This window comes from Fomitopsis serialis (assembly GCF_022376445.1).
Source record: "Fomitopsis serialis strain Sig1Antser10 chromosome Unknown B0H18scaffold_60, whole genome shotgun sequence".
Classification (NCBI taxonomy): domain Eukaryota; kingdom Fungi; phylum Basidiomycota; class Agaricomycetes; order Polyporales; family Fomitopsidaceae; genus Fomitopsis; species Fomitopsis serialis.
The window spans coordinates 18,765-43,967 of NW_025955020.1; the positions used below are offsets into that span (position 1 = coordinate 18,765).

The 25,203-nt window shown below is 55.6% G+C and overlaps 10 protein-coding genes and 1 non-coding gene across 11 annotated transcripts; 4 read left to right on the plus strand and 7 right to left on the minus strand.

The window, feature by feature from the left end:
* Positions 1 to 21: 21 nt before the first annotated feature.
* On the minus strand, positions 22 to 2,440 carry B0H18DRAFT_1020839 (P-loop containing nucleoside triphosphate hydrolase protein). Its single transcript, XM_048029503.1, has 11 exons — positions 2,079 to 2,440; positions 1,950 to 2,017; positions 1,711 to 1,894; positions 1,485 to 1,669; positions 1,000 to 1,118; positions 899 to 944; positions 814 to 875; positions 724 to 761; positions 653 to 688; positions 449 to 598; positions 22 to 393 (listed from the first exon to the last, which is right to left on the minus strand). The coding sequence occupies exons 1-11, from the start codon at positions 2,264 to 2,266 to the stop codon at positions 210 to 212; spliced, it is 1,260 nt and encodes a 419-aa protein (XP_047890771.1). The 5' UTR covers positions 2,267 to 2,440; the 3' UTR covers positions 22 to 209.
* A 400-nt stretch (positions 2,441 to 2,840) lies between these two features.
* Positions 2,841 to 6,141, minus strand: B0H18DRAFT_1020848 (vacuolar protein 8). Its single transcript, XM_048029504.1, has 11 exons — positions 6,057 to 6,141; positions 5,913 to 5,999; positions 5,619 to 5,855; positions 5,440 to 5,562; positions 4,894 to 5,016; positions 4,716 to 4,838; positions 4,537 to 4,665; positions 4,114 to 4,485; positions 3,943 to 4,065; positions 3,728 to 3,886; positions 2,841 to 3,676 (listed from the first exon to the last, which is right to left on the minus strand). Exons 1-11 carry the CDS (start codon positions 6,088 to 6,090, stop codon positions 3,312 to 3,314), a joined length of 1,875 nt encoding a protein of 624 aa, XP_047890772.1. The 5' UTR covers positions 6,091 to 6,141; the 3' UTR covers positions 2,841 to 3,311.
* Positions 6,142 to 6,464: 323 nt separating this feature from the next.
* On the plus strand, positions 6,465 to 8,546 carry B0H18DRAFT_1086105 (uncharacterized protein; the record flags this gene model as incomplete). Its single annotated transcript, XM_048031995.1, has 10 exons — positions 6,465 to 6,593; positions 6,655 to 6,838; positions 6,874 to 6,908; positions 6,959 to 7,060; positions 7,115 to 7,279; positions 7,337 to 7,381; positions 7,431 to 7,911; positions 7,973 to 8,095; positions 8,146 to 8,246; positions 8,301 to 8,546. 10 exons carry the CDS (start codon positions 6,465 to 6,467, stop codon positions 8,544 to 8,546), a joined length of 1,611 nt encoding a protein of 536 aa, XP_047890773.1.
* Positions 8,547 to 9,331: 785 nt separating this feature from the next.
* B0H18DRAFT_559172 (high mobility group box domain-containing protein) lies at positions 9,332 to 10,463 on the minus strand. The gene is made up of 2 exons (XM_048038600.1): positions 10,224 to 10,463; positions 9,332 to 10,134 (listed from the first exon to the last, which is right to left on the minus strand). Exons 1-2 carry the CDS (start codon positions 10,285 to 10,287, stop codon positions 9,425 to 9,427), a joined length of 774 nt encoding a protein of 257 aa, XP_047890774.1. The 5' UTR covers positions 10,288 to 10,463; the 3' UTR covers positions 9,332 to 9,424.
* A 919-nt stretch (positions 10,464 to 11,382) lies between these two features.
* Positions 11,383 to 13,858, minus strand: B0H18DRAFT_1020859 (P-loop containing nucleoside triphosphate hydrolase protein). Its single transcript, XM_048029505.1, has 10 exons — positions 13,601 to 13,858; positions 13,286 to 13,551; positions 13,149 to 13,259; positions 12,823 to 13,096; positions 12,701 to 12,767; positions 12,465 to 12,653; positions 12,045 to 12,412; positions 11,892 to 11,967; positions 11,644 to 11,805; positions 11,383 to 11,588 (listed from the first exon to the last, which is right to left on the minus strand). Exons 1-10 carry the CDS (start codon positions 13,683 to 13,685, stop codon positions 11,486 to 11,488), a joined length of 1,701 nt encoding a protein of 566 aa, XP_047890775.1. The 5' UTR covers positions 13,686 to 13,858; the 3' UTR covers positions 11,383 to 11,485.
* A 283-nt stretch (positions 13,859 to 14,141) lies between these two features.
* B0H18DRAFT_1121366 (dicarboxylic acid transporter) lies at positions 14,142 to 15,579 on the minus strand (the record flags this gene model as incomplete). Its single annotated transcript, XM_048034323.1, has 11 exons — positions 14,142 to 14,183; positions 14,244 to 14,378; positions 14,427 to 14,473; positions 14,524 to 14,642; positions 14,698 to 14,735; positions 14,787 to 14,929; positions 14,982 to 15,253; positions 15,314 to 15,353; positions 15,413 to 15,427; positions 15,485 to 15,492; positions 15,551 to 15,579. The coding sequence occupies 11 exons, from the start codon at positions 15,577 to 15,579 to the stop codon at positions 14,142 to 14,144; spliced, it is 888 nt and encodes a 295-aa protein (XP_047890776.1).
* Positions 15,580 to 16,732: 1,153 nt separating this feature from the next.
* On the plus strand, positions 16,733 to 18,812 carry B0H18DRAFT_1020880 (concanavalin A-like lectin/glucanase domain-containing protein). Its single transcript, XM_048029506.1, has 6 exons — positions 16,733 to 17,446; positions 17,500 to 17,589; positions 17,648 to 18,101; positions 18,162 to 18,345; positions 18,404 to 18,534; positions 18,590 to 18,812. Exons 1-6 carry the CDS (start codon positions 17,063 to 17,065, stop codon positions 18,628 to 18,630), a joined length of 1,284 nt encoding a protein of 427 aa, XP_047890777.1. The 5' UTR covers positions 16,733 to 17,062; the 3' UTR covers positions 18,631 to 18,812.
* A 1,219-nt stretch (positions 18,813 to 20,031) lies between these two features.
* Positions 20,032 to 21,983, plus strand: B0H18DRAFT_1086109 (SprT-like family-domain-containing protein; the record flags this gene model as incomplete). The annotated part of the gene is made up of 10 exons (XM_048031996.1): positions 20,032 to 20,061; positions 20,203 to 20,360; positions 20,424 to 20,485; positions 20,545 to 20,644; positions 20,703 to 20,745; positions 20,805 to 20,844; positions 20,918 to 20,939; positions 21,008 to 21,048; positions 21,101 to 21,214; positions 21,946 to 21,983. 10 exons carry the CDS (start codon positions 20,032 to 20,034, stop codon positions 21,981 to 21,983), a joined length of 648 nt encoding a protein of 215 aa, XP_047890778.1.
* B0H18DRAFT_t122 lies at positions 21,919 to 22,018 on the minus strand. Its single transcript has one exon. It is a non-coding gene; the product is annotated as a tRNA-Lys (tRNA).
* A 323-nt stretch (positions 22,019 to 22,341) lies between these two features.
* B0H18DRAFT_1086110 (40S ribosomal protein S29A) lies at positions 22,342 to 22,584 on the plus strand (the record flags this gene model as incomplete). The annotated part of the gene is made up of 2 exons (XM_048031997.1): positions 22,342 to 22,403; positions 22,464 to 22,584. 2 exons carry the CDS (start codon positions 22,342 to 22,344, stop codon positions 22,582 to 22,584), a joined length of 183 nt encoding a protein of 60 aa, XP_047890779.1.
* Positions 22,585 to 23,098: 514 nt separating this feature from the next.
* On the minus strand, positions 23,099 to 24,702 carry B0H18DRAFT_956618 (concanavalin A-like lectin/glucanase domain-containing protein; the record flags this gene model as incomplete). Its single annotated transcript, XM_048042476.1, has 7 exons — positions 23,099 to 23,139; positions 23,194 to 23,321; positions 23,373 to 23,556; positions 23,608 to 23,868; positions 23,922 to 24,114; positions 24,168 to 24,257; positions 24,307 to 24,702. 7 exons carry the CDS (start codon positions 24,700 to 24,702, stop codon positions 23,099 to 23,101), a joined length of 1,293 nt encoding a protein of 430 aa, XP_047890780.1.
* Between the last annotated feature and the right edge of the window lie 501 nt (positions 24,703 to 25,203).

Here is a 25,203-nt window from a genome sequence, read left to right on the forward strand (position 1 = left end):
CTACATCCCCAAGTCATTATGTCACACTGATGCGCGGCAACGTCCGACATGTCTGCAACACTCCGACAGAGATGCACATTATCGACCTCGCGAGAGGCTTGAGAGGTAACCATTGAGCGGGAGGAAAACAATATAGGTACACTAGAGACACTGGAACAACAAGAGCACGACATCGATAGCACGAAATTAAGAAGTCACTGGGCAGACGATCAGTGTGGTGCGCAACCATGCGGGGTCCGAGCAAACTCACTATAGCTGGCAGGGTCAATGTGGTCCGGCAGCTCAGGTACTGCCACCTCGAAGCGCGACTGGATCGCCGCCATCACCTGCTGATCGCTCTCCGAGGAGACAAAGGTGATAGCGAGACCCTTGGTACCGAAACGACCAGCACGGCTGCAAACAGGGTTAGCTCGGATATGCACGCTGCGAGGAGGAAGGCTGAACGTACCCGACACGGTGGAGGTAGCTGTCCGCATCAGGAGGGCAATCGTAGTTGATGACGATGTTGACACGCTCGACATCGATACCACGACCGAAGATGTCAGTTGCGACGAGAATACGCTTCTCGAAGGCCTTGAAGGCCGTGTACCGGTTGATACTACACGTGAATGAGCTGCTGATTCCAGCCACCGGAATAAGCGACCGGGCTCACCGCTCCTCTTGAGCCAATCCTGAGTGGATGCTGATGCTGGGGAATTACACGAGACGAGGAGCTTGTCCAACTCGATTGCCCGGGCTACCGACTTGACGAAGATAACGACCTAATAATAACACGTCAATTCTTCGCCGTCACTCCGCGTGCGCTGAACATGCCTGGTTGAACTCCAAAGTGTCCAGGAGCTCGTTCAGCTTCCGGTTCTTGCCCACCTCTCCAACTTCACGTAATGCTGCTGTAGACCGTGCAACGTGAGCTTCGTCTCGTCGTCCACAAAGATTTCGAGGGGCTAGAGCGGCGAAACCGTCAGCAGGCGTCGAGCCAAATGCATATCAGCCACTCACGTTCGCCATGAACTTCTTGCACGTCACCCGAATCTCCTTCGCCAAGGTCGCGCTGAACATCATGACTTGCTTGTGGTGTGGTGTCGCCCGGAAGATCTCTTGCACGTCGCGACGCATGTCTAATGGATGATGTTGCAATAGGTAAGAATGCTTGTCACCACAACAACACACAAAAGGGAGGAATGAGGAAGGCCGGCGTGCTTCGATCCTTGACGCGGGTGGGCGAATAGTGCTATGTCCTCGGACAATCGCCACGCGAGTCGGATGTTTGTCCACAATGTTCATCAACCGCCACCTCCCGTGTCGTAGCCATCCCCAACGGACACCATCCACTCCCATAGACCACTTCCGAATTCAGTCGAGGGCCAGACGCCCACCAGGGCGGTGGGCGCAGACGAGCGGCAATCGTTTGACCGTTGCGACAATCCACAGGGCCAGCCGACGAGGTGGAAATGAAAGGTGCAGGCCGAAATCGCATGACTAACCGAGCTGTTCCAGCATTTTATCGCACTCGTCGAGAATGAAGTGCTTGACTTTCGAGGCATCCAAGACTTTGTCCCTCGTGAGCGCATTGAGACGGCCGGGGGTGGCGACCACGATGTGCGGGCACTTGCTTTTGTCGCGGAGCAACTCTGCATCCTTGACGACAGGCGTACCGCCGTAGAAAGTGCTGACACGGACGTCGGGCATGTACTTGGCAAACGGGTGTACTCGTTCTTGATCTGGAACGCGAGCTCTCGCGTGTGGCAGAGAACGAGGACGGACACCTCGCCGTTGACGGGCTCCAGTTGTTGTAGAGTCGCCAAGACGAAGACCGCCGTTTTGCCGTGGCCGGACTTCGCCTGACACAGGACGTCCATTCCAAGCACCGCCTGCGGGATACATTCTTGTTGCACTGAATTGAAAGGGTCAGGAGGTGGACTCTGGAGGTGCGCAGCGTCGACGCTCACCTTCAGATGGGTGCTCGAAACCAAGGTCACTGATCGCGCGCAGCAGCTCCGGCTTCAACAGGAAGTCCCTGAGAACAAAGGGGCGACACGTAAGTCACAAAAACCAGACTTGAGCACTAGGGAACATACCTGAAGCCAGTGGAGTGGATTCCCGAGAAGTTTTTCTTGTCCTTGTCACCCTCGCCATCGACAGAGGGATGGCCGGCCGTGACAGCCACACCATTCGCTGCCGACTGGGCTGCGGCGCCGTTCGTGACCACATCGTGTTCGTCCTCGTAGTCGATCAGTTCCTCGTTCTCGTTGTCGTGGGAGCTCATATTTGCAATAGGTTGGAGGAGGGAAGCAAGTAAGGAGGAGGAGAGGGATGGAAGGACAAAGGGTGTTCAGGTGGTGGTGGCGGTGAGAGAGAAAAAGGGCGCGCTCGACGCGTCCTGCCGGATCGAACATGGGTGGCCACGCCACCGGGAACTTCCGACAACCCAGATCTGGAACCTCGACCGTGTCGATGCGATTCGTCTCGCCACCGTCGTGGCACTCCGCAATGATATTGCTTGAATAGTCGGCACATATCGGTCGTCCTGTTCCTTCACTGGCATGGACCCTCAGGCTCTTTGGTCAGGAAACACGCTTGGTCACCGGGCTTATAGACACATACCACTCGCTGGCTTGCCTATAACGTTGCTCAGACGCGTCGCTCATATGTCACACCACCGAGATCCTAGTAAGCTACTAGGGAATAGAACGTAGAATTGTTTGGTGTGATCGCTGCTTGCCGTTTACCTGGTAGAGTAGTACTGGGGAGACCCATGGTAGAGGCGGTACGGGCTTTCGACAGAGCTACCTTTCACAGTTCTGCGACAGTGCAGAGTTTCTACACACACAGTGCCGAGAGTCAAACATACATGATTGATTGGGCTATCAGAATGGCATTGCAGATGGACATACGAGCAGTAGAGTCATTACATTACGTCGTGAAGCAACCGATACGAGACCGTTGTCGGGAACATACTGAGCCCCAACCAGAACTACTATGGAACAAGAATCCGTGAGACGAATGCAACAACACCCTATGCAGCCTCCGTGAATAACAAACAATGAGAGTAGGGCAAGACGCACGGTAGGCGCCGGACACACAACGTAGGGACCATACGCATGAGAAGGGATAGAACGAAGACTCTAAGGAAACGCTGAGGACAATGTGTCCTCCTCAATGTCCGCACCAATGTGCACGCAAAACTCTACACCACCTCCCCACTTCCACTATCCACCATCCGTCGACGCCGTCAAGACTCTCAAGCCTGCATATGTCGTTCGCGCTTCTCCGAATGACATATGCAGCCACCGACGACAAAGCCTGCGGCCTTAGTGGCCAGTCGAGGAGCCGGAGAACGCCTCCCGCACGCTCTTCCTAAGCTCCTCATGCTCGCGCCCAACACTACCCTCATGCTCACGCAGCGATGCCGCCTGTATCTGGGATGCGGCCGCGCTAGGTGTCATGGCGCCATCGCTGTCCGCCTCCGTAATGTCCAGAATCCGACGTGCAAGCACTTGAATCTCGCCCTGGCCCTCACCCGTCTCCGTATCCTGATACGAGTGGCTGGCGGAGTGATGCGAGTGAGGAGTGCCACCGACGGACGAGGTCGGTGTCGACGTCCGCGTCTCAGCGAGCTGCCGGATGTTGGGGATGAGGAGGTTGGAGCTACGGATGTTGCTGATGAGTTGGGGGTCTGTGAAGGTCTTTAGCATATTGTCGAACTTCAGCAAGTGATCCCGCTCACCGCCTGATTCCAACAGCTGCACTATGGTCCACACGGCGATGTGCTGGAAGGTGGCATCCGGGCTCGTCAGGAAGCGGTACAGGTAGCGGTGCATGCCACCATCAGGCTTGTCCCATACGTCGTTGAATGCAGAGTAGTCATCAGTGGTAGTCCGGCCATCTACATTGCATATGTCAGCGGATGAACGTGGGCGATTTTCGTCAGGAGCCGCTCACCTTTCGAAGACAAGTTGCCAAGGGCCGCCGCACTGTTGCCCTGCACCTCGGAGCTGGGCGAGTTGGTCAGAGGAATGAGGACCTCGCAGATGCCCATCTCGAGGAGCTGGCCCTTGAGTTCGTCTGGGATGTGTCAGCCATTGGCACAGAATTCAAAAGTTTTGAACGTACCACTCAAAGCAAGGACAGCAATACATGCGGTCATCTCACTCTGAACATTCATTGGCACCTCGAGAACCAGCTCCTTTATGCTCTGAACGGCACCAGCCTTGACGATCGCCTGCTTGTTCTTCTCCGAACTTGCCGCGAGATTGCGCAAGGTCGAGATCGCGTGGCACTGAACCTCCTCGTTATCCTTGAACGAGAGAAGGTTGATCAGCGGCTGCAGGAAACCCGACTCGATGATAGGCGACTCGTTCTGCGGGTGGATGGACACGTTCCGGACGCAGGCAGCCGACGAAAGGATGAGTGGCAGGTACGTCGACTGTAGCAGTCGGAGGAGGTGCTGAAGACCATCCGCCTTCACGATCTCGAGTTGATATTCTCTGCATCACAGTCAGATGAGAAATATGGTAAGCTACACGATCTACTCACCATCGCTAGCAAGATTCCGCAAAGCGAGTGCGGCCTGGCATTGCACCTTCAGACTTGGGCTGTCCATCAACTGCACCAAGCTTGCCACCAGCTTAGGCTCGCTTTGTGCCAGCTTCTTACGGTTGGTAGCTACAAAAACGTGAGCGCAGGCCAATCGCCGATCTATGTATGACACGTACCATCAACCGCGATGTTGCTCAGCGCCGTCGTACAGTAGTACTGTACGTCCGTGTCCGGAGAGTTGAGCAAACTGACAAGCACCGGGATTGCCCCTGCATTCACGAGCTGTTGGCGGTTCTCATCTGAAATGCAACATATATCTGATCGGGCTTCGGATGCAGCAGAGAAAGAACGCACCAGAATGGGTCATGTTGAGCAGCGCGCCTGTCGCATTCCGCTGCACACGCATGTCCTTTGATCGAGCAAGGCGAGTTAGAGGAACAAGGGCACCGGACTTTGCGATCTTGGTCTTGTTGTCGTCTAGCGGCAGAAAGACAGTCAGCAGCCATGATCATGCGAGATGACATGTTGATAATTGAGGGTGGTCACGATTGTGCAACGGCCTAATGTATCCGAAATATCGAACGGACGTAACTGTCGGCGCAGAGGTATACAGGCAAAATCGAAGTACTTCACTTCGCTGCCAGTCGGTCTGGTAGCACGTTGCAGTGCAGGTCAGCTGGACATCAGTACGGTGTACGTTTCCAGCCGCTATACACGTGTAACAGCTAGAAGACAACAAATCTGTCACCGGTGTCGACTCTACTCCACAGGGCGATTGGGGGAAGCAGGCAATCAGGGAATGCGCACTTGCACGGAGAACTCCGTGTCGCAAATGTCTTGTCCGTTGTCGGAAGCCCTCGCCTTTACCATGAAAACCGGGATTATGAGCAGGAAACATACCGTGTGTCGCCAAGTTTGTTACACAGCCCACGGCGTTGCATTGCACTTCAACATTCGGGCTGAGCATCTGTCGGATGAGAGGCTCCAGGCCGCCCAACTTGACGATAAGCAACTTGTTATCAGCTAGACGCTCCATGAGATCGACACGCTGCTGGAGATGCGACAGGCAGGATACGCACTGTTAACAGCGAGGTTGCCTAGTGCTGCGCTCGCGGCCCGCTGAACCTCGGTGTCATGACTGCCCAGGAGGAATAGGATGGGGTCAAGAGTATCGCGACCGACGGGGCGAACTTCCTTCTCCGTAATCTCCGCAAATGCCAGAGCGGCGCTTCGCTGCAGATCGACGTTGTCGGAAAACGAGAGGGTGGTGAGCGCGGAGAGCGGGGAACCGGAAAAGAAGTTGGTCGTCGTCCGGTCTGCCGCAATGTATACATTCAACGTTGTGCTCAGTCACAGATGTAGAGTATACGCACTCTCGAGATATTGGAGGAGATCCGCGACCGCCTCTCGCTCATTCTCAAGCAAGAGGGGTTCGTACGACTGAGACCTCCGGGAATGGACTGCAGGGTGTGTTACATAATTGACCCGAAGCGAAGGCGCGGCAATGTCAAACTTACAGCACGACTCGCAACAGCTCGCGACGACGCCCATTGTCGCAGAGAGAGAGGCTGGAGGAGGTGTGTCGGAGGGGCGGTGGTGATAGAAGACTGCAACGAGCCCGGATGCAACTTTGGGCGTAGTCGACGCCACGTGCGTGGGCGCTTTGCGCACCGGTCGCAGTCAAGTCGCGGTAATACTCGCAGTACTCGCTGGGTCTCCCAACGCGTCGCGTATCTGCCTTGCTTGTCCTCCTGATCGCCATTCTAGAGCATTGGCTGCAAAGACACTAGGGGCAAGTAATTGTGCTCATGCTGCTGGCGCTTTGCCGCCCTTCGCACGCGTTTCTTCCAGCAGTCCGACACTGGCATAGCTACTCTGTCCTACCAGCACGCATCCGCATTGGAAAGACACTTAGGCCCAAAAGAATGCAGGTCAGACTCACCGAGCAAGAGGACAAGATATGCACACTGCTAGACGAGTGCACAGCCTACATCAAGGAGACGGAAGGGTCGCAAACCTCATGTCGAATCGCCGGAGGGTGGGTCCGGGATAAGGTCGGGTTGACAGGAACTGAATGTGCTATCCTGCAACTGACAGCGGTCTTCGATCTTCTAGCTGCTAGGCTTGGACAGCAACGACATAGACGTTGCGCTCAGCGACATGATGGGCGTCACATTCGCGACCCATTTCGTCCACTTCTGTTCAAATGTGAAGGGACTGCAGGTGAAGGAAGTAGCGAAGATATCAAGCAACCCGGAGCAGTCAAAACACCTCGAGACGGCCAGGACCACAGTTCTCGGTCGGGACTGGACTTTGTAAACCTCCGAAGCGAAGAGTATTCTGAGGACAGCCGGATACCAACGCGAATAGTACGTGGACCGAGTACTCTGAACAATGCGCTTATCAATAGGCTTGAAAGACATATGGGACACCTCTGCAGGATGCGCTGAGACGAGACATCACAATCAATGCTCTGTTTTACAATGTACACACGAGGACTGTAGAAGACCACACCGGCAAGGTGCGTGCCCCAGATGACTCGGAGGTATACCAGATATCAAACCCGATGAAGTAGGGTCTCGTGGACCTGAAGCAAGGCTTCATACGGACGCCTCTTGACCCTCTGGAGACGTTCAGAGACGACCCTCTGAGAGTTCTCCGAAGCATACGCTTCGGCGCCCGATTCGGCTTTGACGTCGATCGAAAGCTGAAGAAAGCAGCTCGTGAAGCTGAGATTCAGGTGCGTAGAGAAAATACGACATACTCAAACTCACTGAACGAAGATGCTCTGCTTCAGGAAGCACTGGGGCTCAAAATTAGCAAGGAACGCATTGGCCATGAAGTCGACAAAATGCTGCAATGCGAGTGATACATACATGCATCTGTCTCAGTCAGCTCATGTTGAACATATAGCCCGCGACCCACTCCGAGCACTCGACCTTCTCCTTGAGTTGTCCCTGTACTCGACCGTATTCCAGGCACCACAGTCAGCGGCGTCTTCCCAGTCTCTTGAGCCTGTGAACCACGCTTTAGCGGCTGGTTCAATATTCAGGGCCCTATGCAATCCCGACCATTCACCAAACCTGACTCCGGTACATGCTACCCTTGTGGATCCGTTCGAGAAGAACATGGCTCTCCGCGGACGGCTTTACCTTGCATGCGCGCTGACCCCCTACCGTGACATCACCTACACCGACGCCAGCGGCAAGCACCATCCTGCAAGTGAGATCGTCATTCACGAGAGCCTGAAGCTTGGTGCCCAGCACCACTATCTGGATGGCGTTCCATGGTTGTTCAGAGCCTGGAAGGCTATCGCTCCGGCGGTGGCCGACCTGGCACAAGGGCAATCTCCTGACGACAGGCGAAAGATTGGTGGGCTCCCCAACTACTACATAGCGTGCTGCTGCAAACTCACAACACTTTCGCGCGGAAGGTGTGTTCTTACGGCAACGGACCATCCACAGCCCACCGGTGATTCAGTGGGAGATATCGCTCTTGTTCTCCCTCGTGCAAGACCTCTTGCCTTTTTGGAATCCCTACACAAATCTTCTTGACGGTATATATGTATCTGTTATCCAGAGATCCGCCGGACTCATTCACCTGCAGAGACTAAGGCTTCGGAACGTATAGCTGTGTATAATGCCCTGGTGACGAAGGTAGAAGCGCTGGGTCTGACCGCTATGGTTGACGCCAAACCGATGCTCAACGTACGGATCCTACTCTCTTTGACTTTTCTGTAGCCTAATGTGTTCATGTTGCAGGGCCGGGAGGTTCTTGGGGCGCTGAATGCACCCCCGGGTCCTTGGGTTGCCCCCGTACTGAGTTCCGTGATGGAATGGCAGTTAGATCATCCGGAGGGCACCAAGGATGAGTGCCTCGAATGGTTGAAAGCGGAGCATGCGGCGGGAAACATCGATATGTCTGTGCCGGCTAAGCCCCAGTTCAAGCGGGCTTCGCAGTCAGTTGTGGAGGAGCATGCCGCCGTCAAAAGGGCGAAGCCGACATGAAGACCTACTTTCTGTCGTGTGGGGTTCGCGTTCAGACATACGTCTTCAGAAATGTATCGATAGTGTTGATATAATGTGAAGCGACTTTCCTGCGCTACGAACTACACATACAGGCCCAAGCCGATGCTGATAGATACAGAGGGGAGAGGGGAGATGTAACACTAGATGATCTAGGCGAGAACTGAGCAGACAGTAAAGCGAGACGAGATGCGAGGCGCGAACAGCGAGGTGAGAGCGAAGATGTCGAGAGCCGGGAACGTCACGGCGAAAGCGAATTGTGTAATAGGGGCGGCGTCTATGTAAGAGCAGTGGTACGAAGCCGAGCACTAATGCTCGGCAGCGAGCCAGAAGTCGTAATCAACCTCATCGTCAGTCTTGGGATCACCGGGCGGTGAGTGTGTGTCGAATGACGCAGGCTCGGGATCCAGGAGAGCGGAGGAGCGATCAGGGTTGAACATGGGGGATATGGAGAATGCGTCGTCGACAGCTCCCCGAAGGCGCCGTCATTCTCAAGGGTACAGACGGATACAGGGAGCATTAGATCTTGGGAGGAGGGTCGGACGTAGCCTTGTCCGTGTGCGTCGCGAGAGAAATCAAGGATGGCCGGAGGAACGTCGGGCCACTGCTTCATGGTGATCGTCGGAACAGGAGTGCCTCTCTCTACAGAGAAATGACGGTCGAAGTGTTTCTCATCGTCGACAGTCTGTGGTTCGCAGTGGGTATGAGAATCATCGTATATATGTAAGTGGCAGGACGTACAAGGTTAGGGGGCAGAGGCGGAAGGAAACACGGGGGGTGAGTGGCTTCCAGCAGCTCAGATTCTCGCATCCCTGGATCTGGCAAGGATGGTATCTCGGGCGTCGAAGGCTCCATCTTGATTAATCGTCCTCATTGGACGATACAGGAGAAGGGGTGCGCGTGTCCGGCGAGACCTGGCGCTGAACGCCGCGCCTCTGAGCCTTGGTCGCGCGCGTACGAATGCGCCGCGGGGGTATCACATACAGCACCTTCTTCCTGTCGTAATCCTTGATACGTTCCTCGAGCTCGTCGCCTTCGCATCCTTCGCCAAGAAGACGCGCCACGACATCACAGCGCGAGAAGTCGCGGTTCGCGCCCTTACCGCCTCTCCGACGCGGGAGCCTCTCCTTCTTGAACACGGGTGAGTACTTGTAGTCGGGGTACGCCTCGGCGTGTCGTTGTTTCGCGAGTTCAGCCAGGCGTCGGTACGGAACGCGCTCGGACTCGGGGAGCGCGTTCCAGGCTGCGCCCGCCATGCGGCTGATCATGCGGTGGTCGCGCTCGACGGTGCTCTTGATCTTCTCCTTCGCCCAGAGCTCAGAACGGAAGAGCATGAACGCATTGGGCGGTCGCGGAATGTGGTCCGCATCCCGCTTGCGAGAGTGCGACGATCGGCGTATGAAGTCGAGCTCGGGGCACGAGAACGGGTTGGGAGAGAACGGAGGAAGGAAGGGGCCGGGCGACGGGGGAGTCTTGCGGGTCGAGCGTACAGCGGGGGCGGGCGACGCTCGTTCGCGCGGGCTTTCTGCCTGTCGATCATGCAGATCAAACTCATCAGGGTCTTCGAACACTGCAGTCCAATAAAAGCAGGTGAGTAAGAACGAACGTAGTGTGGACCCACAGAGGCAAACAGTGGGTAAATAGCAGTGAAGCACGTACCTGCGTCGCGCGGTGGCTTGTTCAACAGACGGCGGGACCTTCGAACGCTGCGCAAGGCGGGCATCGTAGTGGCGAGTAGGTAGGTGAGTCGCTGGTGTGCTAGGGAGCTGCCCGAGAGGGACTCGAGGACGAGAAGCTTCAAAATACGGAGGGAGTCGCATCTCGTCCTCGAGCCCTTCCCTTAAGAATGATTCAGGATCGCAGTGTAAGAACGCGTCCATGGTAGGGCGGAGCAAAGAGACAGTCCGTATACCCGCCTCATGGCGACCTCGAGGACAATATTTGAGGTCTCTCCGAGCTTAATTATCGAGATCTGGTGCGAACTGACTTTGAACCTCGGTGGCTGCATTTGTTCTGAATTATCTACCTCTCAGGGTAATGCGGCCAGGCCAATTTTGCCTGCCGCTGACATTCTGGCATGCAAATTGTTTCATCGCCCAGAATTGAGCCTAGTCCACCGTAAAGTGAGTCGCAATTTGCTACGACTTTCCTGACATTCAATATTCGTTTGTATGCAGGCGCCACAGAACTTCCTCTCCAGCCACCGTCGGACTCTCTCATTCGGGCCTATCTATTGCTCGGATGCATGTGCCACTCGTGAAGAGCTGCGTGGCATTCTGCTGGAACCGCTTCACCTATGGCGCAGGTGCAGGATTGTCGCCCTCGTCTCCAGGCTCACAACATGACATCGCCCCCGCCCTGAGTTGGGCACATGGCCTGACACGTTCACAGACTGTCGCGCTCGCCGCTGAGGTTACTTTTCGCTGAGGCTTTTACTGACAAAATACAGAACGCTGAGGCAGAGTCATAATCCTCGGTCGGGACAACATCCACTTCTGGAAACCACGAACCGTTCCAGTGATCGCTGATACAGCTGCGGTAGAGACTTCCTTCATTTCTGCAATTCGTACATCCCTGGACAATGACTTAGGAGCGCGATTGTACGCCCAGAACGGCTATAAACAATGCGTCCGCCCACGAGACAGGCGTCTTTGTGCCGGTGCCGCCGCCTGCTTTCCGCCGAGGACGCGTTGATCGGGGATGTGCCACTGGACTACGCAGTGGCACACTACTCTATCTTGGTACTCGGGTCTAATCTCAGATATCGTACCGCTTCGTTCGGGTCTGAGGAAGCTCCCCGTGTCCGCGACTCTCATCTGATGTTTAATGATTCACACTCTACCATAGGGACCAGTGGCGTATATGAAAACATGACGTTGAAATGTGCGATCTGTACACTAGCAGCACTATGCACCGTCCCGTTACGCGCCTGTCCCCTCGCTGTGAGAACCCTCTTCTGGAATTGACTCCTCTCTTCCCTGCCCTACCTTCTCTTTTCGTCTTTTTGAACCCGCAATCATATCCCTGTCATCGTTATCGATTCCTGCGTTCCCTCAGTACACGGTCAGTGGAGACTCACCTCTTCTTGATAGCATCATTCCGTCCTACCCTACTTGCATTATTTACCACTTCTGCGCGCTTTACCTTGCCCATCTGACGCCGTTTCATTTTTGAAGGCTTTGGAAGCTTCAGGATCCACTCCGGGACTGAGGAACCAGATTGGAGGAGTACGTTGGCAATCCTAGAGGGCAAATCAGCATTCATGGTCACGGTGTGGCTCGGCGGTTTGTCACGGGGTGACTCTGGGATACTGCTAGGAACACTTACGTTTTGAGGAACGGCGCGTCCTCATTCGTGAAGTACGTTATCGCCTTCCCCTCTCTCCCAGCGCGTCCCGTGCGACCTGTAATACGCGTCAATGTCAACGACACGCTGCGTGCTAACGTGGACCAGAAAACATTCAGGACGCCCGCCGCTTACCGATTCGATGGACATAACTCTGAACGCTCTGTGGGAAGTCATAATTGATGACTTCTCTGACGCCCTTGAAGTCCATGCCTCGCGCCATGACTTCCGTGCTAACCATGACCCAGCTTTCCCCACGCCGCATGCGAGAAACGGCATCTTCCCGCTCCTTGTGAGTCATACCGGCGTGCAGGCAATCGACGTTAGGTACTCCATTGAGCACCAGTTCCTCTGCCAGAGACGTCGCGCGCGGCTGTGTCGAAACGAACACGAGGAGCGGTGGATTGTACGGCTGTGACAGGTATTGAAGAAGGGTAGGCAACTTCGACGGATCATCCGCCACGTAGGTGAGCGACTGTGCGATGAGCGGCAGCGGCGTGTCCCTGGATGGCTGTCAGCTTCCGCTGCATTGTCCACGGAGAGAACGCACTTCACCCTACCACCACTCGTATCGGATCTCGCAGCATGCTCATGGCGACTTTCTCTGCGCCCGCTGGGAGCGTCGCACTGAACACAGCCTTCTGGACCGCTGGGTGTGTGCACGCTGCAATGACTTCTTGAACTTGTGACAGGAACTCTGTGTCTAGCATACGGTCCGCTTCATCCAGAATCACGTGTCGGACGCTGAAGGCTGTCAGATAGAACTCCAAGAAGGCGAGCATGCTACTTACTTATTAAGTTCCAGACCGCCTGCCTGGAGAGCCGAGACCAATCGCAGAGGAGTACTGATGATAATGTCTGCCATCCAACCAAGCTTAGAGCGGCGCAGATCATCTCCATGGTGCAGACCTACCAACTTTGTCTCGGACGCTTTTGTCCGCCAGAGTGCTAGCCGTCGCCTTACTGAAGAGCACGATTCTCCACTTCCGACCCTGAGCGAGCTTGAGACACTCGTTATGGATTTGGTGCGCCAACTCACGAGTCGGAGCGACGATGAGCGCGCGGACGCCCGTCCCGAACTCAGCTTTCGTCCGAGAAAGGGGCGAGCCTAGGAGGGACATGACGGGGAGCAGGTACGATAACGTTTTACCAGTACCGGTGGGAGATATAGCAGCAACATCCCGGGACTGGTGAGTCGTTATGAGACTGCGGGAACGGCAGAGTTGGGAGCGTACGCACCTCCATGAGAATTGGTATACCATGAGACTGTATACCAGTGGGTCGCTTGTACCCGCTCTGCGTCAAATTCGCGAGTAGGTGAGACGGTGTCTGGTACCGCTCCTGCAGTTGCTGGAAGGTTCTATGTGGTCTGGTACATTCGAGCCCTTCGTGGTGACACGGTGCCGCGGCATGGGCGGGTCGTCTTCGTCGGACACCTCTGCCTCCTCCGCCTCTCCTTTGTCCAGCTTCCGCTTCTTCCGTCGATCTGACGGCTCTCCACTCGCATCACCATCACCAGAGTCATTTGCCTTTGCTGGACGCTTAGCCGAACCACCCTGAGCATACTTGAAGAAGTCTAGCTCTGCAGGCAGGTCGCCTCGGGGGCTCGTGCGACCGCCTTGCCCTTGTCCTGCTTCGCTTTCTACAAGACCGCAGTTGAGCGCGCAATTTGATACTACACCACTAATCACCTACGTCGAAGAGCTGCACATCCCCCTTAAACCGTTTCTTGTCAAACCTGGCGCCTCCACGAGAGAGAAGCTGAAACGCTTCCATTCTTGCACTGGGATGCTATAGCCCTGTTTCGGGTGCACGTCTGGTTCGCTCGGATAGCTATCACTGGCAGATAGGACCAAAGAGAACGTAAGATGGGGAGCTCAGGTTATTCCAGCCGTGCCTTCAAGAGAGCTTGTTAAAACTCAAGAGACTGAGATCTGAGACCCACGCGCTTGCGATCGAAAGTCGAGAAGTGCAAGTTTTCGGAGAAGGGATGCCATCACGTGACTGACGCGTCAAATCATAAACGCGTCTTAGGAACCTCCCGACTCCCGAGTCCTCAGTCCGGTCGACCCTTCGACTGCATCACGAAGCATGGTCGAACTTATGCACGAAGTATGTGATTCTCGACGCAGAAGAAATAAATAAGATACATAGTGCAAGGATATCGAGGCTTCGGTGCATGCCAATCTCTATCTTCGATGTGCTGATAATAGCGAGAGCGTGTGGTGAATCTCAATCGGCAGGGAACAGCGTGCGCCATCCCTTCTTCAGTTGCTAAATGAAGCGTGGTAGATCAGTACTACTGATGAGCATTGATCGATTGACAGTCCCTACCTCTAGGAAGACGAACATGAAGATCGTGTTGGGCCCCAAACGAATGAACGCAGGCGTCCATCCCTTGAAGAGAAATCTAGGCCCCTCTTCTCGTAGCGATGTCTTGAGGACGTCGATCGGATTAGATTTTCCCGACTGTGCAAAGATCAGCATAGGAGATAGGAGATGCACAGAGATACACACCGCGGACATCAATCGCGATCTCAGCACGTCAGCGGGCGAGCAAACAGCTAGAGAGACGCGTCAGTTTTGTTGATAAGCCGGTCTCGGAAGGACGCACTGGTAGCCACGGTGCCAGCAAGTGTGCTAGCGGCCATGTGTAGAGCGAGATTATCCCGGAACTGGAAGTTGACGACGGGCAACTGATGTTGCAGGAACCAAGACTTGAAGAAGTCATACCTACGTACGCGGAGTGGAAGCACCGACCGAGTATGCTGCAATCCTCGATACTCACGACCACACTTGAGAACCGTTCATCAGCACTGCTCGCACCTACGCCCCCCGAATTAGCACTTGAGGATGCCGCAAGCGGTAAAAACACACCGCGTTCGTCCCGAGTCCTCTGAACAGTCCTCCTGCACCTTCGCTGCGGATGATTTGCACGAGCCCAGTGATAGCGTTCGAATAGTTGTACCGCTTTTCTGGTGGTCGTATAGAGTCACTGGTCATCCGCACCAGCAGAATATCTGCCCCCAAGGATGTAAATACAAATTCCACCTGAGACGCTGGCGCACGTACCAGCCGGGTTCCCGGCCACACCGCCGAGGCCGCCCGCCGCCATCGCTGCCAGCAGCAGCTTGCCCGACGACGGCGGACCGTCCTCGGACAAGCGTGCCTTCATCTCCTCGTAGCTGCCCAGTCGGACGAGGGAGTATGACATCTGCCGAAGCAAGGAAGCCGTCAGCCCCGTGTAGAGGCTTCGGAATCCTTGTTCGGCAACGGTCATGCGGAGAACAGAGAGGGTGGAGGGTTGCTTCTGACCCGGGACAGACGGAAGGGTCTGCATTCTCCTGAGGCCGGACGCGAGATAGTGAGGTGGTGGCGCAGACTGCTGCAGGGGCGGCACTCACACTTTGGTGAGGTCTAGCGGGTGCGTACATGACGCTGCCACTGTACAGACGCGTCCGTCGGCGACTACATGGTGGTCAAGAAGAAAGTCAAGCACGTACTGGAGCCCGCGACGCCTAACGACCGAATTGTCTATTGAATACGCGTCCGCGTGATGTCATGCGACGACTCACCGCCCAGCCTGGATGGTCACCGGACGATGTGAGTATCTGGCGCGTATCGCAGGCAAGCGCACGCACCAGAAGGGATATGCCTGTGTCTTCGTCATGGTCGTATGCAGAGCGGCGGGATACTGTGCAGCGCTCGCAGCATTTAACGTTCGGCGGAGGGGATGCCCCGGGAGAGCGAGGTTTTCGTGCTTGCCGCGTAGGCGCCCATGTAGCCAGGACGCGCTCACGGACCGGGGTCGCGTCACTCCCACGGCTCTCGGCCGACCAGTGGCGGGACTCCGTTTACCACACTGGCAGCATCAGTCTCTCAATGGCTTGAAGATCAGAGCTTACATTCAAAGCTAGGTTTCCGTTAGGATAATTCTTGATACTAGACGGATCGCCTCACAGGTGCTGATACGACGGGGCACGGGTTGCACAGTAGGTAAACGTGCCGCAGCGACGGACAGGAGTGTGCACGCCAGTTCGGACGCCACACAACTGCCGTCGAGAGTTCGGCATGTGCATGTACGCAGATATGAAGGCTCTCATGGGCAAGTTGACTAACCCTTCTCAAGCACACTCAACGTGACCGGGGTGCTATCTTTGAAATTCTGCTTGCTTATGCGGATGGTGGTGGTTCACGACTCGGAGGAGTCAACTCACCCGGCATTGTCGATACAGCACGGCGTTATAGCATCGTCGCGCTCTATGATCGAGCCTCAGGTCTTACGGCGGCGAATCTTCGCTGCACCTATCTTAGACATCGCTGTTACACTGCTCACGAATTTGTATGGACCGCGGCCCATTGGACACGGAAATGCCACTTGTACAGGGGATGCTCGACGCTTCATATCGGAAGCCAAGCCTATAATGCGTGCAAAGCGCAGATGCCCTGGCACGCAATCGTCGCTCATTTACACCCACTCCCAGTGTAGAGATCACCAAGTTCGATCCAACTTGGAACTGTCGAACGCTGGGCATGACGATCAGCATTAATTAATGCTAGGAGTATTTGGTATATGTGAATGCTTCTCGCACCTGTCTCTATCCCACCAGTGCATACCACGTACGTAGGAGAGTACTGCACTCCGCATTATGTATAGGGAAAGCACGTCCGAGTCGGGAGTCGAAGCCGGATCTGTTGAGAGGTTGATCGAAGATGTCCGCGGACGTTCCCGAAGACCCGATCGCCGATCGCGTGTGCCATCACGTGGGCGTAGCGCGTCGCAGCCGCCACGCGTCTCGGTGGCTCTCTGACCACCGTGCTCTCCACCGGCCACCAGGAGGCCAGCCTGCTGCGATGGAGGCTCCATGCTCAGGACGTGCTTCATTCTGCCCCAGATCCTGCCCTCGTACTCCTCCGTCATCTCAGTCTCAATCTCACCTCGATCCCGCACCGCTTTGTCTGTTGCCTTGTCAAAGCACACTGCGCCGGCCCTGCTTTGTCCAGACTGCGCCGAGCCATTGCTTATTTAGTGACTCCACAACCTGGCCGGGACTCGCAACTCATTCCTCTTTCTCCATCTCCTTGCTGTCTTCTCGTTCTCTCCTGGACCTCGACGGCCAGCCTCCACTCCTTCATCTTTCTCTCTCGCCGTCATGATCTTCCGCATACCTCTCCTGCTTTACCTTCTCGCCAACGTCGCGCCTTCTGATGCTGGCATACTCGCTCGCGGGTCTGGGTCAGTTGCACGCGTGGCCAGCCGTGCACACCAGCGGGGCGCGGGCCTCGTTCGCGATCTGCGTCTCGCATACTCAAGCATACTCATTGGTCGGTCAGACGACGGCTCAAGCTCACAGCAGCCATATTGCGTGAACGTCGCGTCAAATGGATCGTCGCTCACCGGTGGAGGTGATACTGGAGGAGGGAGCAGGGGCGGTTCGTCTGGGACGGTGCAACCTTCGGGAACATCGTCTGCGGCTCCAGCGGCTAGCAGCAGTGCTGCTGCCGCTTCGTCTCCGTGGAAACTCAAGCAGAGTTACGTGAGTGTCGCTAATTATGCGGCTTGTGTTGAATATTGACGGAGTCATTGTAGGAAGGAAGCTCATTCTTTGGTGGATGGTCCTTCTTCACTGACGCTGATCCAACCGGCGGCACGGTGGACTATGTGGACGGATCTGCTGCTGTGAGTAGTCTTGAATTCCGTGAGACTCGTATCTTCCTTTCCTTACCTCTCGTAATAGCAATCCGCGAACTTGACAGGCGTCAACAGCGCCGGGAACGCCTACATGCGCGTCGACACCACGCCCGTCGTCTCCGGCACGCGCAAGAGTGTGCGCATCACGACCGAATTCACGTATACCCAGGCACTCGTCGTTCTCGATGCGGTGCACATACCCACCGGGTGCGGGACATGGCCCGCGTTCTGGTCGAACGGCCCGAACTGGCCCGCCGGCGGCGAGATTGACATCGTAGAGGGAGTGAACACGTACACGAACGACCAGGTTACGCTCCACACAAACACTGGATGTTCGTTGCCATCGACGGACGTGAGCAAGTTGGATATCGCTGGGACGCTGGTTAGCAGCCAGGATTGCTCGGTGTCGGGGACTGGGGATACGGGGTGTGGCGTGCGATCTACCGCGACGAACGCGTTTGGGCCTGGATTCAACGCGATGGGTGGTGGTGTCTACACGAGTGCGCTCTTCCTCATTCTCCATCTTCGTGCGCATGCTGACATTTGCTGAACCTCTGCAGTGAAATGGGACGACACTGGTATCACAGTCCACTTCTTCCCTCGCAGCTCTATCCCGAGCGACATCACCTCCGGCGCGCCAAATCCGTCGGCCTGGGGCACTCCCATCGCCAGCTTCCCCTCTTCTTCGTGCAACACGACGGAGTTCTTCTACGATCATTCGGCTATCTTCGACACAACGCTCTGGTGAGTCTTATACTCGTGACACCGATGGCAGGGGTAGGTTATTGACACTTCATTGTAGTGGCGCTTGGGCCGGAGATGGCTGGGGTGCTTCTGGCATTCCCGGACAGGAGACCAGCTGCGCCTCAATGACGAGCACTGCGACTTGCGCGGATTACGTGCTGAACAATGGTGCCGCGTTTAATGAAGCATGTGCGTGACAGTGTCTCCTCGCTCAGTGGCTCAGTTTCCTCACCTCGCTTCTCAGACTGGGAGGTCAAGAGCGTCAAGATCTACCAGACAAGCTGAATTGTCACATTTATACTGCCTTGCGTCACCTTTCTTTTGATTGCACTCACCCGAGCACCACCGTCTTCTTGTGGACATGTATCATGGCCTACATCACTGTTCCCTTGTATCGTTAGCTTTTCCAGTTCCAACGTTATCGATTAGCTTCCACGAGCATACCAGCCAGGAGAGGCGTGAGACATTTGGCTGAGCTCATGATCACCCATCATCGTGTCAGGGCTTCGTTGGATTGGTAGTAAGTAGCATGCATGGTGGTCACGGTTGGTGGAAGAGAGAACCCGATGGGGATCTGGTGGCCGGGCGCCAGTGCGGGGGAATCGAGATGAACGCGTGGCACGTGCTGGGAGGACGCGTCGTGTCACGGTTGTGTTCGAGTTGTCGATCTGCCTCCGCCCGCGATCTGCTTCCGCTCGCCACCACAGGCATCCCACCGGGTGCCACACGACCCGTGCAACACCCACAAAGCATTACAGACTAGCCGCGCAGCCTCCATTATCTATCTCTCCATTGTTCGCCAAATCGGTCCTCAATGGCTGAGTTTCAAAATAGCCGACCGCTGCACAAAGCCGCGCTACGCGTCGCGTTCGACGTCTCACTCGTCGACAGCCAGGTGGAGAAAATGCGCGCGATGAGCTTGGAGGATGAGGTTGTGCCAGACAGCGAGGAGGAGCGGCTCCAGTGAGTGCATTCGCCGTGGAATAGTATGCGCTCACTGTCATTCACGCCCGGACTTAGACGTCGGAAAGCTTCGAGACGCGCACCTGCTGATGGAGAGAATGAGGTCGTGATTGAGTTGACTTCTGATGAAGAGGAAGACATGTGGGTCCCTGTATCCCCTTCCTTGTGCTGCAATTGCGCGTCTCACGGGTCTTCGCAGCCCCATTCATCATCGGCTTGATGCTCACAGGACTCCCCGAGCTCGACGCATTATACAAAGCTCTGATTCCGACGGCTCTGACGACAATGAAGGCGTCGATAATGCGAAGTCCGCTTCTCAGACGCAGCACCCACAACCCACCGCTACTGACACCACCCGAGCTCTCGCCAAGAACTTAGGCCCAGTGATCGACTTGACCCTCAGTTCTTCAGAGAGTGACACTGAGGAGAGACTGCCAGTAAAAGGGAAAGCACCGGCCAAACTGGCCTCGCGGCCGACTTCACGCATTGCGACGTCTCACCGCCCGACCTCGTCGCAGGACGACGAGAATAGACCCACCATTCCTTTATATGCTGATGGCGACCCGGACGACGAAGATCCACTAGACGTGAATGATGGCTCGATTTTAACGCTGTATGCCATGCTTGACTTCATCCTTTGCTGCGGTCGCTGAACATAGGTTGGCCAGTAACGAACCGCGGAGCGCACGCAAGCCGCTTCGTGCGACCAATGCAACCTGTACCATGCCGTCCATCTCAGCGCCCTCCACTCCCGTTCGCCGCATCGTGTCTGTACACTCTACTGACTCCGAGTTGGAAATGGATATCGAGTCCGAGGCCAGCGCACGCTCGGCAAAGCCAGCAGCCAAACCGAAGAAGTTAAACGGGACTAAGCCGCCGAAGCTCAGCAAGAAGGCTCTGGAGGCGGCGGAGCAACAACGGCGGGAGAGGTATGCCAATACGTTCTTTGACGAGATGAACAGGCTCGTTTTCGGGCATGGCTTGCCAAGCAAGACCGAATTGAAGTGGAGCAAGAGGCTATTGACGACCGCTGGGAAGGCGAACTGGCATAGGTTGGTCTCCACGTATGCCATGTGAGCGAGAGTCTAAGCCCGGCGGTATTCACTGTGTTCTAGATCCAGAGAAGGAGTCGACAGCACCAGGATCGATTTGGCTGTGAAGATCCTCACTTCCGATGGTCGGTGCACTAAGTGCTAAGCTGTATACTCTATATTGAATCCCTCGATCTTCGGGCAGAGCGCATCCGCAACACGCTCTCGCATGAGATGTGTCATCTTGCGAGTTGGATCATCAGTGATGCTCCGACGGAGAATCACGGCGACATCTTCCAGGAATGGTGGGTGGCTGCGGCGGTCGAGCTGCCGGGTCTGGTGAAGACTGACCGGTGGGTATAGGGCGAAGAAGGTGATGCGAGCACGTCCAGACATTGAGGTCACGGTGCGCGCTTCTCCTTCATGCTCGTTGCTCTTAGGGTTCACACAATTGCCTTACTGTAGACGAAGCATAACTACGAGATCGAGTACAAGTATGAGTGGAGTAAGCATGAGTTCCTGTTGACATGTTAGGCTAGAGCTCTGACCGCCTCTTTCGCACGACATCTTTTGTGCAGAGTGCCAGCAATGCAACAAGATGTAAGTGCCCTCCATGGAAGCTGATTTCAGGGCTCAGGTATATTGACGCTCACGTTCGGCGCCGTCAGCTACGGCCGTCATAGCAAGTCAATCAACCCCGAGGAATGCGGTACGTCCTAATTTTTGTACCATGCTACTCTCTCGCCCATCAGACCACCTAGTCTGCGGCGCGTGCAGAGTCGGAAAGCTCATCCCGCTGTTCACCACGGTGGCCCGTGCACCAAAAACACCTCGAAGTCAAGCGGGAAGCGCTATGGCGTCCGTCAGAGGCCGGGGTGAGTGGTTAATGATTGGTCTCCAGCTCTGGATTCTCACTGCATCTCGACTGTATCATCGTGTAGACTCACCACTCGCGATATCGTCTCCGTTCTTCACGCCAGATAAAGAGGTGGATGTCAGCGTCAAAATCCACATTCCCCAGGGGACGCCGGTCCGTGCATGGGCGGCGCCGACGAAAGTACATGCGGTCCCCGGTGCCTTCCCCCTTGGCGATGGCGAGGACGAGGACGATGGGGACGATGATGTGCAGGTGCTTGCACATGTTTTGGGAGGTGTTAAGATCTAGGTCAGAGGATGACTTGTGCATACTGGACTTTGGGGCGGATCATACCTAATATTTTGTTTGTTGAATGTCTGTCTCACCTAGGGTAGCGTGATAGGTGTCGTATGACCTGTGCTTGATGTATTGGCTATGTACTGACCATGAAGGTTGACTGAGATGTTGCGGTCGGAGCCTGTGGTACATATACTATCAATGCATGTTGACGCGGTATTGAATAGTTGAGGTTCAGTAGGATGCCTTCTCAAGCATGGCTTGTTCTCTTTGAATGCCCATACCGCAATAAGTAATAGAGGTCCAGTAGTACCCCCACCCGCCACTACCTGCTCGGATGAATCAAAATAAGTTCAAAAGTAAGTTATGCAGGGGCCCCGGGGTGTGCGCATCGCGACTGCCAGTGCCCACCGATATAAAAGAACTAGCCCACCGCGAGGGTCGAACTCGCAGCCTTCAGATTGCGGGGGTACGCAAATCACCACACCTAAGAGTCTGACGCTCTATCCGATTGAGCTAGGCGGGCGATGACATGGTTTGAAAACTTAACATCCTGACTCGTCTTTGCGGTCCGGGTCCGCCCCAGGAAGATAGACGCCCGGAGGTGAATATCAGCCACATTGTGCCGGGGTCGGCCGAGAAACCGGCGAATGCCGTGATCTCTTCCAAACCTTATCCTCCGAGCCACTGTATAGGACAACACTGTTTTCGTCGTCACCACCAACGGCAAGTCGTCTCGCAGTACCAGCCCTAGGTGAGTGAACCGCCGTTCGTGCTTGATATACTTGTTCTTACGACCGTCGCGTCTGCCGTAGTGCATCTCGCCAGCACCCTCAAGCCCTCGTCAAAATGACCCACGACGCCGTTTGGTTCTCCCGCCCCCGCAAGTACGGCAAGGGCTCTCGCCAGTGGTGAGTATCCCTGGACGCCTGCAGTCAAGCAGCGGGGAAGCTGATATGCGGCGTGTCAAGCCGCCAATGCGCGCACCAGGCTGGTCTCATCCGCAAGTACGGCCTTGACCTCTGCCGCCAGTGCTTCCGCGAGAAGGCCGCCGCCATCGGGTTCCAGAAGGTATGTGCTCTTGTTTCTTGAACCAAAGCGAACTCGCATGCTCATCCAGCGGTGTTTGTAGACCCGGTGAGCTCTGATGCCCCCGTCGTCGTCCCGTCTTCTGTCCCTCGCATCGCATTCTCTCCCGGTTTCCTATTGTCGCACCGCCAAAACTGCGCACCCCCTTGTATGCATTGCTATGATATGCTGAGCAAGAGCCCTTTCCATGCCCCGGAAGCGTCTCTGCGTGTGACTTGCCGTGCTGCCATTACAATGCCTCGCAGCAGCGAGATTTACGAGTGCAAACAACCTAATAGATCCAACAATGTGTCAATGCAGAAAACACAGTATGGCTCGCATTCCGTGCAGTGCGATATTACAGTTTGGTCATGTCTATATGATAAAGTGGCGACCGTGATCCTTCCATGAATACAACCTCTAGAGCAACGTATCCAAGACCTCCAAAAGCAAGCAACATAAGATACAGCAGAGTACAGTGTCGTTGGTCGTGTATGTCGTCAAGATATACCTTCGTGACGGAGAGACGGCGACATCATCAGCTTTCCTGGTAGATCTTGACGCTCTTCACCTCCCAGTCTGAGCGACATGTCAGTATAAACGAACTGTCGCGAAAATTGACAGAGTACGCACAGGCATCCGCAAAGCCGTCGCCGTGGTTCGCAACATAGTCGGCGCAAGTGGACACGCCGGTCGTCGTCGCACAGCTCTGGCTCTGACCGGTACCAGTCGCACCCCAGGCAGTACCTGCCCATTGACCGCTACACATAACATCAGGCAACCACACTAGCCCTTAATGCACCCCTACTTACCAGAGCGTTGTGTCGAAGATCGCCTGGTGGTCGTAGAAGTACGTCGACATGTTGCAGTCCGTGCTCGGCCAGAATGACAGTGGCGTCCCCCATTTCGAAGAGTCAGGAGAGCCACTTGAGATGTCCGATGGGATGGAGGAGCGCGGGAAGAACCAGACCTTGATGCCATCGTTCGTCCATTGCACTAGAATCATGTAAGAGAGCGATAACTTCACAGATACGCTCGCATACGCACTTGTGTAGACACCTCCGCCGATGGAGTTGAAGCCGGCACCAAATGAATTGGTGCTACTCGACTGCACACCGCAGCCAGCATCGCCTGTCTCAGCGGCAGCGCAATTGGTGCCACCCACGACGGTTCCGCTGATGCCCAACGTGCTGCTGTCCCCTGACGGGAGATTGCAGCCGTGAGAGGTGTGGATGGAGGCCTGGTTGATAGTCAGGGTGTTCACGCCCTCAACGATGTCGATCTCGCCACCGTTCGGCCAGTTGGGGCCTGCGAGAGGATGTTCAGAACGAAGATTGGTACTAAGGGGAGAAGCAACGCACCGTCAGACCAAAAGGCGGGCCAGGTGCCACAGCCAGTAGGCACATGTACGGCGTCAAGAATAACCAGACCGCCGGAGAACGTGTAGTCGGTCGTGATACGCACGCTCTTGCGGTTGCCCGACACGGTCTGCGTCGTGTCGACACGCATGTATGCGTTTCCTGCGCTGTTGATACCTGTCAGGTTCCCCGATGACTGCGAAAGGGATCAGTGTGGCGTCCCGCTCCTCTAGTAGGGCTGTGACGTACAGCAGTACCGGAATCGACGTATTGCACATTGCCATCAGTGGGATCGGATTCGGTCCAGAATGTCCAGCCGCTGAAGAACGAGTTGCCCTCCTGCGCAACGGGTAAGGGCACGCTACTTCGGACAGTACAATACACGCACGTAGCTCTGCTTCAACTTCCACGGCGATGACGACGCGGTACCCGAACTGCTCGCAGTAGGTGCGGACGCTGACGCGGTACCCGATGCCTTCGCGGACGCGCTTCCGCTGCTACCGGAGCCCCCAGACGACCCAGACCCAGACGACCCGCCGCCACTCTCCGCGAGGCCATCTCCCGTCACGCAGTAGACACTTTGCGAGCTACTGTCCTGTGACACTAGGATCGGCGAGAATGCGCGTCGCAAGTCGCGAGCCAGATTGGAGCTGCGCTTCACCGCATGTCGGTGGGCAGAGTCAATACTGCGGAGGATGTGCTCCGAGCCTCGCGCGAAGATGTTGGCCTCGGACGGGGCGGCGCTGGCGAGCAGGAAGAGAATAAGAGGTACGTGGAAGTACATGGTGGTGGTCGCGGGTAGAGATTGCAACAGAGAGAGCACCTCGCGACGCCGAGAGTGAAAACTGCCGGACTAGGCTCAGCCTGGTGGCGGGAGTGGGAGAGAAGTCTAAGAGAAGATGGCTCGGGAAAAGGACCGGAGGGCGACTCGATCGCAGCAGCGGTGGTGGGCACGAATCACGAAGGTCCGTGCTTATCAGCGTCGAGGACGAGAAGGCAAGGGGTTTCTAGGACCCCCGAAAATTGGCTGAAAGGCCAGATCCGGGACTCCCAGATTTTGGCAAAAACGTCTGGACGTCCGAACGCCAAAATGTCTGGATTGCCATCCGGCATGTCGGTCATGATACCTTAATTGTCTGGATTACGAAATCATGCCTCAGATTTTACAATTTTGTCTGGATTGCTGGATCAGGCCTTCAAATTCGTATTTTTTGTCTGGATTGACGGATCAGGCCTCTATAAAACCGATTTTTTTTGTCTGTATTGCTCTTCTAGGGCTCTGGAG

What these genes read in the sequence shown, in the direction of transcription:
- B0H18DRAFT_1020848 (XM_048029504.1), bottom strand. Translation starts at nt 6,090, where the DNA reads ATGGGCGTCGTCGCGAGCTGTTGCGAGTCGTGCT. An exon ending in TCTCCTCCAATATCTCGAGA is followed by an intron (nt 5,856 to 5,912) that starts GTGCGTATACTC and finishes ACATTGCGGCAG; the next exon opens with ACCGGACGACGACCAACTTC. An exon ending in GCTCAACATGACCCATTCTG is followed by an intron (nt 4,839 to 4,893) that starts GTGCGTTCTTTC and finishes GTTGCATTTCAG; the next exon opens with ATGAGAACCGCCAACAGCTC.
- B0H18DRAFT_1020839 (XM_048029503.1), bottom strand. Translation starts at nt 2,266, where the DNA reads ATGAGCTCCCACGACAACGAGAACGAGGAACTGATCGACTACGAGGAC. An exon ending in GCGTTCCAGATCAAGAACGA is followed by an intron (nt 1,670 to 1,710) that starts GTACACCCGTTT and finishes CGTCCGTGTCAG; the next exon opens with CACTTTCTACGGCGGTACGC. An exon ending in TAAAATGCTGGAACAGCTCG is followed by an intron (nt 1,119 to 1,484) that starts GTTAGTCATGCG and finishes ATCATCCATTAG; the next exon opens with ACATGCGTCGCGACGTGCAA.
- B0H18DRAFT_1020859 (XM_048029505.1), bottom strand. Translation starts at nt 13,685, where the DNA reads ATGGAAGCGTTTCAGCTTCTCTCTCGTGGAGGCGCCAGGTTTGACAAG. An exon ending in GTATACCAATTCTCATGGAG is followed by an intron (nt 13,097 to 13,148) that starts GTGCGTACGCTC and finishes ACGACTCACCAG; the next exon opens with TCCCGGGATGTTGCTGCTAT. An exon ending in GACGCGCCGTTCCTCAAAAC is followed by an intron (nt 11,806 to 11,891) that starts GTAAGTGTTCCT and finishes TTTGCCCTCTAG; the next exon opens with GATTGCCAACGTACTCCTCC.
- B0H18DRAFT_1020880 (XM_048029506.1), top strand. Translation starts at nt 17,063, where the DNA reads ATGATCTTCCGCATACCTCTCCTGCTTTACCTTCTCGCCAACGTCGCG. An exon ending in ATCTTCGACACAACGCTCTG is followed by an intron (nt 18,346 to 18,403) that starts GTGAGTCTTATA and finishes ACTTCATTGTAG; the next exon opens with TGGCGCTTGGGCCGGAGATG. An exon ending in TGCCGCGTTTAATGAAGCAT is followed by an intron (nt 18,535 to 18,589) that starts GTGCGTGACAGT and finishes CTCGCTTCTCAG; the next exon opens with ACTGGGAGGTCAAGAGCGTC.
- B0H18DRAFT_559172 (XM_048038600.1), bottom strand. Translation starts at nt 10,287, where the DNA reads ATGCCCGCCTTGCGCAGCGTTCGAAGGTCCCGCCGTCTGTTGAACAAG. An exon ending in CAAGCCACCGCGCGACGCAG is followed by an intron (nt 10,135 to 10,223) that starts GTACGTGCTTCA and finishes ATTGGACTGCAG; the next exon opens with TGTTCGAAGACCCTGATGAG.